Below are 9,977 nucleotides of genomic sequence, written 5' to 3'. Positions count from 1 at the left end.
CAGGCTGTGTTGTTGTTGCTGGGCTGAGATTTTTATTTACATTGGGATTAGGATTTCAACTCAATGAACCCTGGGTTTATTAAAAAGATTTCTCCTGTGAGCAAAGGGCTCATTGTGTATCGGAATTGAAAATTGACTGAAAAGCCACAACCTTCATCAACTTATTGCCTAAATTTATAAAAAGGTTTTTTATTTTTCAACCTGGACCCTATTTTTTTTATGTTTATGTGTCTAAGTGACCGATGGGAACAACATTTTTCTTTTCTTTTTTTATTGTTCCAGACAAGCCGCAATATAACGTTAATGGGCTATTGTGCACCTACAATTTACGTCCACTAAAAGTGCAGTTTTTGCCACTGACAATCTCAGATTATTATTCTAAGTGGTATTATGTGTGTCATTATGGAAAAGATCCCTACAGAGATAGACCTTTTCGTTTAAGAGTAAAATTCTTTTTGTTTGACATGAAACAGCCCCGAAATTGCTATCGCCAAACGCACCGGACTCCGTGTAAATAAACATTTTTATCAACGTAAAACACACTTCATTCAACGTCGACAGAAACAAAATAAAAACTTTTTAAAAGCCGCCTTGGTTCGTCTTTTCCACCGTTCCAACAATCGCCACTCTGGTTTGGCTGATATAAACCCATAATTAACTAATTTACATGTGGAAATATGTTGGCTCTATACACGCTAAAAGTATTGTTTATTTAAATGGAGTCTGGTGAGTTTGGTGATGGCGATGTTGGAGCTGTTTCTGGTTAAACAAAAAGGGTCTTACTCTTTAACAAAAAGGTCTATCTCTGTAGGGATCCTTTCCATAATGTTGTCGGACATTTATATAATATTATATATTGTATATATAATATTAATATGAGCCTGTCAGTGGCAAAAACAGCAAAAAAAAAGGAAGGTTAACATTTGTCCTATAGGAATACATTGCAGCCCGGTTCCTGGCTGCCGGTTTCAGCGTTCTCGCTTAATGCTGGACCACTTTGGAAGCTTTTTGTACACATTAGCCACTTAGACACCACTGCATGGGAAAACAGGGTCCAGGTTGAAAAATGCCAAAATGACCCTTTAATTCAGAAAATATCATGCCAAATTAATGCTGTTGTTACATTGTGCGGGACATCAAATCCTTTGTAAGCAAGAAGTAAGCTCAAGAATGCATAAGCTGTCCTGATTAACATGACGGACGTTGAAATCAGAGAAGGTCCCCGCTCGTTACAGCCTGTATTCATATTTCTGCACTTTTGCACCGCACTGCTATTATCAATAACTTCCAGTCGCTTTTCTGTGTGGATGTGTCGTGAGAGGAAGGTTTGGACGGAAGACTGTTGAAGCTGGATGTTTGAAATTATTTTGTGTCCACAACACGTCGATTTTTTTTTTGTTAGTTTACCATATTTTCTTGACAGGTTCAGGATTTCACCTTCCTGGTTATTGTAAGATCAGCACATGATGTCCGTTTGAATCTGTATACCTTCGACTGTCACCGCTGAACTGCTTAAACCGTCAGCAGTAAGGTAGAAATATGGAGAACCTCATTGAGAAGGAAACAATACGTATTTGATTTCACCAGCAGTGAACTGACTGCTATAGAAATACCTGCACATGACGTCTGACAGGTGAAACACTACATGTCTCAGAAAAATGGAGTAATATTTAAACACGTCATTTGTGACTGAGAAACCTTTTATTCCATTAACTAGTCCCGGGTTAAATTAGTACCTTTATTTCTTTCTAGAAGCTCGGCGTCGCAGCTGGGAGGGAACGACGAGCAGCACCTAACCAGCCACACATCAGAAACACATACGAGAAGGCATACGGAGGCTGTTCGACACACAAGTATTAAAAATGAGCTGGAGTTAGGTAGTTAGCGCGCAGGTTCTCCTGCAGCAGGTGAGGAGGAGGAAGATGACGATGAGGTTGACTTGTTGATTTCATGTTTCGAGACGGAAGAACTGTCTTATGTTACAAAACTGCGTCTGTGCGCGAAGAAACACACGAAACAAACACCAAAATGTCCGTTTATCAGTGATAGAATCCCTACAGTGTGTGTACCTCTTTAGCTTGGTGTGTGTGTTGTGTTTGGGCGCGTGTGTGTGTGTGTGTGTGTGTGAGTGTGTATATGCGCGCACCGTCACTTTCACAGTACTACACGCACTCTTTGCAGCCGCATTCCACGGGCTTCTCCACGTCCTGCGTAAACGTGGTCCCGTCGTCGCATTCGAAGGCGAGCCGTCGGCGCCGGACCCTCAGAGGAGCGCAGCAGGAAGCGGCGGTGACGCCCGGCTCGGTTCCCGCCTGGCACCGGCCGCCACATTCGACCCAGGAGAAAGGCTTGGACGTCTGGCAGAGGACGGTCCCGTGCTGCAGGCGGTGGAAATCTCTCACCGGCTCACCTCGACACGGGGACTCTGTGGACGGACAGGGAGGATTAAGGGAGCGCATTTTCCTGCTGACCACGAGGGCTATCGAATCATACAAACCACTTCTGATTCATTAGCCGAAGAAAACAGAATAGCAACCCGTCTGGTTAGTCTGGTTCCCAAGACAATGGATTTAAAAAAAAAAAAAACTTAATTGGAATTATGTTTTACCAACAAAAAAAACTTTCTTAAAGGTGCAGTAGGTAAGCCTTATAAAACTAACCTTCTGTAGTATTTTCTAAAACTGACCCTATGTTCCAGTAGAACTTACAGGTAATAATTTAAAAAAAAAATCCAGCTCCTCTGACTCCACCTACCTAGGGCGATTTGCAAAGATCCACAGCTCCCTGTTCAGATGCACCAATCAGGGCCGGGGGGTGTCTAACTGCGTGTCAATCACTGCTCATACACACGCATTCATTCTCCCTTGTGGGGGGAGGGACTTAGGAGACCGTTTTGGGATTTAGCAGAAAGGGGGGAGGGACTGAGAAGTTGTCGATGTTCAAATTTTTTGGCTAAGTCCTGGATCTTCACAATCCTACCTACAGCACCTTTAAAAAAATTATGTTGACAGTGCTTATTGAGAATGATAAAGACTATGATTTTTTTTATGTGTGATTTGAGTAAACTGAATTTCAGATATGAAAAGTTTTTACCAGCTGGTTTCAATTTTGAACAAATTATCTTAAAAGATCTATAGATGAATTTACTCTAAGTAGGGCTAAAAACACAAAAGCAGAAAATTAAGCAGTTATAATATATACATTGTAAAGCGTTTTGGATAAAAGCGCTTTATAAATGCAGCCATTTACCATTTATAATTTTGACAACTTCTTAATGGTAGTCTATCATAAAGTATCAGATTAGATTATTGTTAAAGATGGCAGAGACCTAGAAAATGAATCTAAATTGTTTAAGAGATTGTTTCAAACATGTTTGGTGTGAATGTGATGTAAAATACACGTCTAATGCATGAATGTGAATATGTTTAGTGATCTTCTGGATGAAACTGATGCTGGGATCAGACTATATGATGGCCCGATAATGGCCTGATCTGACAAGCATTTAGTTTAGGGAAAAAAAATGAGGGGTAAGTACAATACATGTTTTAATCTGTGTTGTGTGTATTAGTGGAAGACAGGCATGTCTTTCTGATTTCCTTTGTGCTTCATGCAGTTTGTAAAAGACTGTAAGCTATGATTGGATGGGGTTTAACTTGTAGTGTAACGTGTTTAAAGCTCCATGATGACCTAAAATGACATAGTGACCATTTCCGCGTTTGAGATTTCAAGTTGTTCCCACCCCTGGTCCTTCCTCACCTATATCACAGCTCTCTCCGGTGTATCCCTGCTCACAGACGCAGTGCTCCCCGTCCTCCGTCTCCTGACACTGGCCGTGCAAACACTGCAGACCCTGGCACGACCCCGCCGGCTCCTCCTGCAGGTTACACAACGCACCGCGGTATCCCTCCGCACAGTCGCAGCGGTACGTCCGTGCGTCCAACGCCACACACTCGCCCTTCACACACCTGGATTAATGGACGCAGTGAGGAAGAGGAAAAGAGCCTCAACATGAAGGACGAATCCACAGAAACCCAACATTTAAGAAAACACATATTTGTAATCATTTATAATGGCCGATAAATGAATATTTAAAAAACAAAACAAAAAAAACCCAGACAAAAACCCCTTGAACCATGTTAAGAGTGTTGGCGTTGCATAGTTTGTCCACCAGAGGGCACCAGAGTCCCGGTTAGCAATATTTTTTTGGTTTTTGTGTTTTTGTTCAAAGGACTTTAAGTTTCATATCTTAAGTTTGTATTTTTATACATTTTATTTATCAGAACTTGAATATATTCTGATGTTCCTATTGTTGTGACAATAAAACAAACAAGTTGATTTTTAAACTGCATTAGCATATTATTTTAGTGAGGACTCATAAATAACTACAAATAACTAATGTTAGGGAGATCTGTTTATGTTTTGTTACGTGTTTCTGGATTTAAAAAAAATATATATATATTGTCCGATATATCGTAATATCAGATTTTTAAATCACCAAATATTTGTATCGATATCGGCCTTAAAATCCTTTATCGGTCGGGATCTATTTCAAATGAATGTAATGAGAAACAACGTTTGGAAAATGCCAGAACAAACATCACTCACTTGCTGCCTTCACACGGGTTGACACCGGTTGCCGTGGTGACAACATCCGCTCCAATGAGGCCTCCTGTGGCTGGCTGGTCACAGTGTTGTCCCGTCCAACCTGGCTGGCAGTGACACTGGGGACCCTGTGAAAAAAAACATGTTTACTACTTTATCTACTCCATCCATCATCTGTGAAAAGAAAAAAAAAAACATAACAAATCTTTGTACCTGAATAACTGTGTGCAGAAATTACATTAAACATCAATAACGTCATTAACCTTGTGTTGTTCGGTTTCTTTTTGTTCTGTGTCCCTCAAAGTTTTTTTTTTTTGCAGCAACACATCAAGAGAACAGAGCACTCCTTGAAAAATGTAAATGCCATACTTGTTTGCTGCAACATGCCGAATGAAATAAAGTACCATTCAAGTGTTCTTCACCTCAGGGAAATGCCTGAGACGTTATAAATCATGAAAGAAGGCTCGACTATTGAAAAAGTTCAAGTAAACATAAACAGGACGTTGATAAAAGTGCATGTTGGTGTTGAGGGAAAGAACACAATTCTATCACAGTGTTTTTTCTTCTAAAATTTCTTCTAATTTATGCATGATTAGTCTTTGATTAAACTTTTCAAGATTCAAGATTTTTTATTTGCCATTTGTGCAAACAGTCCAGGCACATAGGAATTGTACCGGCTCTTCGAGTAAAGTAAAAAAGTAAAAAGAGTTAAGGGCAAAGAAAAGCACACCGACTAAAATAGAAAAAGATTATACAAGGTAAATAAATTAAAATAGAATGAGACAAAAAAACCTTAGATACTGCACAAAAGAGTGCAGTGAACACTGTAACTAGAGGACACAACTATGGGGGATATTGCATTCGTCACAAACTCTTAAGTTGTTGCTGTGTGTGTGTATTCTTCTCATTGTTCACATATGGGCTGTTGTATGTCGGCCGCCTGTCTCCTACCTGAGCAGCGTTGGGCTGGCAGATGCCGTGCAGACAGTAGAGTTTGCGGCAGGGCTGACAGCCCGGCACCACCCCGGGCTTCATGTGGCTCCGGGTGAAGTCCTGCAGCTCGTGGTTGATGTAGAGGTTCCTGATGCAGCCATGGAAACTGGACGTGTTGAGAGTCTGAGAGGAGAGACCCAGAGAGGCGTCCATCGCCGCCTCAGGCATACCTGGAGAGATGGACGGTTAGTGCCAGATATCAGCCAGCCATAAAAGCCCTCGTCTAACTAAAAAGCCAGCGTGAACAGCAAAGTCTTCAACTGCTTTTTAAAAGAATCAACAAAATCTGAACTTCGTAAAAGGGCGGTGCGTTCCACAGCCTGAAATGATTGATCCCCGCTGGTTTTAAAATGAGTGCCGGGGAACCGCTAACCAGGTAGGAGTGTGACACTGTATCGGGGCAGATATATAAGAAGGAGCTTGTCCGTGCAAGGCTCTAAAAGAAAGGACCAGGATTTTAAAATGAATTCTAAAATGAACTGGTAACGTTTAGGTGTGTTTCCTCTCTGCTCTTACCTCCTACGTACAGAGGTGCTGTAATGGGAAAATTACATTTAAGCATAATTCCGTATATTTTTACGTTTTATTTCTACTTTAATTCTCTCACAAATGCTGAAAGAGTTTATCTCATTTCCCACATGTAGATTTTGATTCTAACTTTGTGAGACATCCAGTCTGGAACATTATGTGAGCACTGTTAGCCTGAACCGATAAAGGTACAAGGTCACCCTAGAAACTATCTCTGGTTTTCCCATGCCAGTTAAGATGTAACTGGGGGGTGAAAGTCATACAGGGAGGAGGAGGTGAGATGGCTCCAAGATGTCTCTTCTATTTCTCTGATTGTCTTCATGTGTATCAGATTGCATGTAAAAATTGTAGCGTCATACTAAGCCAAGTGCGTGTGTGCTGTCACTCTGAAGATGCATATAAGCCTGGTGTTCTTGTCCACTCATTTGAGAGACTGACTCCACACTGGGCTGCGGCCTTTTGTGAAATCATGTTTGCTCCTATTTTGCAAAATATATCTTTTTTTAATAAAATATATATTTTGCAAAAGAAGGAGCTTGTCCGTGCAAGGCTCTAAAAGTAAGGACCAGGATTTTAAAATGAATTCTAAAATGAACTGGTAACGTTTAGGTGTGTTTCCTCTCTGCTCTTACCTCCTACGTACAGAGGTGCGTCCCCCGTCGCCAGCTGGCTCCGGCCCTGACTGTCCAGAGTGGTCGGCTCTCCTCCGTCCACAGACAGGTTCACCATCCGATTAAAGGTCACCAGCTCGACCGTGTGAAATTGCCCGTCGTTCACCGTCTCAGTGCTGTGCGAAGAGAGCGTAACACACACATACTGTATTTCATGATACATTTACAACGTAGGAGCAAAGAATTACAAAGAGAGAGCGGATACGTATTATGACTGCGTGGTTGGTGAGAGCTGTGACATGTAACCATACAGTCGACAGTATGTACCGCCAAGTAAACACAACTAGGGCTGCAACTAAGCATTATTTTCATTGTCGATTAATCTGTGAGTCCTTAAATGTCTTGTTTTGTCCACAACTCAAAGATATTCAGTTTAGTGTCAAAAAGGAGAGAAGAAACTAGAAAATATTCACATATAAGAAGCTGGAATTAGAGAATCTTTACTTTTTTTCTTAAGAAAATTACTGAAACCGATTAATCGGTAATCAAAATAGTTGGCGATTAATTTACTGGTGACAATTAATCGATTAATCTTTGCAGCTCTAAACACAACAATGAAAGGGTTTTTTGTATGTTAACTTAAAACAACTTGTACTCAAAGATGTATAATAACAAAGTAGGTCTACTTCACTACTGTACTTAAGTACTAAAAGGCTGTATCTTTACTCTACTAGAGTATTATTTTTTCTCCTGCTTTCACTTTTACTTCAGTACATATTTCCGATGAGTTTAATACTTTTACTACGATGTACTACGATAAAGTTTTTATGTGCTGCATTGTTCCTCGTTACAATTATAAAAATGTTCGGAATCATTCCAAACGCAACATTATCCCTGCCAGAGCGGTAGAGGACTCTGTCACCAGGTCTGATGAAGCTGGCTCATCACTGAGCGAATCAAGCAATCAAGCCGTCTTATAAGAAGGCCGCGCGTGCTCCCGTTCTGCCTTTCGCTCTGCTGCCTGCCCGCACTGAGAACACTTGAGCTTTGTTAGTTTGTTTCGAGATGGAAGAACCAGAAACACCACCTTCAACGTGGAGTGATCGTGGCAGTGAGGGTGAGGAAGGAGACCACCCCTGGCCCTACTTAGAGTCCATGTTTTCATTTGTTGGAGTGAAAGACAATACATATAGAATGAAGTGCCTACTCTGCCTCCTAAAAGATTGCGAAATAATGGCCTTTAAAAATTCACCGTTGAATTTGAAGAAACATATCGAGGTAAGTTACAAATATATTACACAACTAACTAGCTAACTAGCTAACTAGCTACCTGCGGTTCATTGTACATTCCTGTCCTTGTACTGCTGCTACAGCCAAAGGAATTGTGAGTGTCCTCTAGGCTAAACATTTGAAATAACATAAACTAGGGCTGGGCTATATGGAGGAAATCAGATATCATGATATTTATGACCAAATACCTCGATATCGATACTGCAACGATAATGTAGTGTTGACTATTGGTGCTTTCACAAAATAGTTACACAATGAGATTTTTGATAAATAATCATCAGTAATGTGGATATAATGACTAAGAGGGTAAAGGCAAATAATAAAACAGTTAGGTAAGTTCAGAAAATGACATCACTTTACTGTAATGCAGCCTTTACAACCAGGAAAAGACAACACTTATGCCAAATTATGATATTACGATATCCAAAATCTAAGATGATATCTAGTCTTATATCACAATATCGAAATAATATTTATATATTGCCCAGGTCTAATATAAACAATATAAAATTCAAACTTTTGACTGCTTTCTTTAATAACTACATAAAACAATAACACAACATTTTAAAATAAACTACTTGCAATACTTAAGTACAAAAATGTTTGAATACTTTAGTACTTCCACTTAAGTGTGGTGCTTAAAGAGCACTTCAACTTCTACTCAAGTCACTTTTTTGATAGAGCACTCACTCAAGTCTGGGTCTCTAGTACTTTATACATGTCTGTTTGTACTGCTGTGTCAGGGTTTCTACTGTTTTCACACCACTTCTCTGTTCTCTTTATCCTTTCTCTTCTCAGATGACTTGCCATGCTCTCAATCTCCTCTTCTCTGCAGGTGCTTATCACACAAATAGCCTTAGACTCTGCGCGTGTGCGTGCTTGCATGTGTGTGTGTGCTAGGCTGCCGGCTGGCCGGGCCTTCTCCTCCTTCACAGTGAACCGTCCAAACATTTAAGCACTCGACACATGATCAAGTGGACACTCAGATTCAAGTGTCCTCTGGCTGCGTCTGTGATTTGACCAGAATACCCACACTGCCCGTGTCGTCTGTCCACATTCCCAAACACTGCAGGACTCTCTACCAGCAACACTAACGCACTTACGCGCTCTGAGAGGCGTTGCTGGGCTACAGTGAGCTGAGAGGCGGCTGAGGGCCTGACGGGAAGTCCAGTAGATCGCTCGGCTCAGCCGACACTCAGCTTTCAGAAATCCGATGATGAGAACACACTAATCAACCTGCAGCTGCTGGCTGGAGTCACAGGGTTAAGTGTGATGTTAAACATGTTGAGCTGGTCAGGATCAGCAGATAAAACGCTGTATAACTCAGCTCTGACTACTTATCTCCTACTTAGTTTGAAACGGATTTTGTTAGGAACACGCGCCTTCTCGTCTGGTGTGTGTTAACTACCTGCCTGTATACAGTAAAACAGAGATCAACAGGGGGTCCAGGACCCCTAGGGGGTCTTCAGAGTTAGTATAGGGGGGCTGCCAAATTATGTTTTTTTTTTAAGTTTCATTTTTTAAAAATTAAAAAAATGTCTGAAAATATACATTAATATGAATCGAACATTTTAATAGCAAAAATAAATTGGCCTATTTGTGAGAAAAAAAATTATTTACACATTAAAGATGCAGTAGGTAAGTCTTATAAAACTAACTTTCTGTCATATTTGCTGAAACTGACCCTATGTTCCAGTAGAACTACATGAATTATGTAAAAAAACAGAAAAAAGACAGCTCCTCTGGCACCTCCTACAGCCTGTAGTGCCATTGGCAAAATTCCACCGCTCCCGGTCAATTTTCTCCAATTAGGGCCACGGGGGGGTCTATCTGCCTGTCAATCACTGCTCAGGCACACGCATATATAGCGTTCTCCCCTCTCCCCTCCCCGGGCACGAGCTGCAGAAAGGTTTTCCAAAACTCCGTGAATAATGGAGTGGCTTTTCAGAGGTG

At 40.9% G+C, this 9,977-nt stretch overlaps 1 protein-coding gene across 2 annotated transcripts in view; it reads right to left on the bottom strand.

Annotated features, from left to right (window-relative positions):
• Positions 1-867: 867 nt before the first annotated feature.
• The window catches only part of slit1b (slit homolog 1b (Drosophila)), a 76,175-nt gene continuing 67,065 nt past the window's right edge, over positions 868-9,977 (bottom strand). For both annotated transcript variants that reach the window (XM_039800816.1, XM_039800826.1), the window contains 5 exons: positions 6,756-6,910; positions 5,554-5,765; positions 4,606-4,730; positions 3,757-3,965; positions 868-2,425 (listed from right to left, as the gene is read on the bottom strand). In XM_039800816.1, the coding sequence (XP_039656750.1) occupies positions 2,163-2,425; positions 3,757-3,965; positions 4,606-4,730; positions 5,554-5,765; positions 6,756-6,910 (964 nt within the window). In that variant the 3' untranslated portion in view covers positions 868-2,162. The remainder of the gene's footprint in view (positions 2,426-3,756; positions 3,966-4,605; positions 4,731-5,553; positions 5,766-6,755; positions 6,911-9,977) is intronic.

Source organism: Perca fluviatilis, chromosome 1 (assembly GCF_010015445.1).
Source record: "Perca fluviatilis chromosome 1, GENO_Pfluv_1.0, whole genome shotgun sequence".
Lineage (NCBI taxonomy): Eukaryota > Metazoa > Chordata > Actinopteri > Perciformes > Percidae > Perca > Perca fluviatilis.
This window is presented reverse-complemented; position numbering and strand designations above follow the sequence as displayed.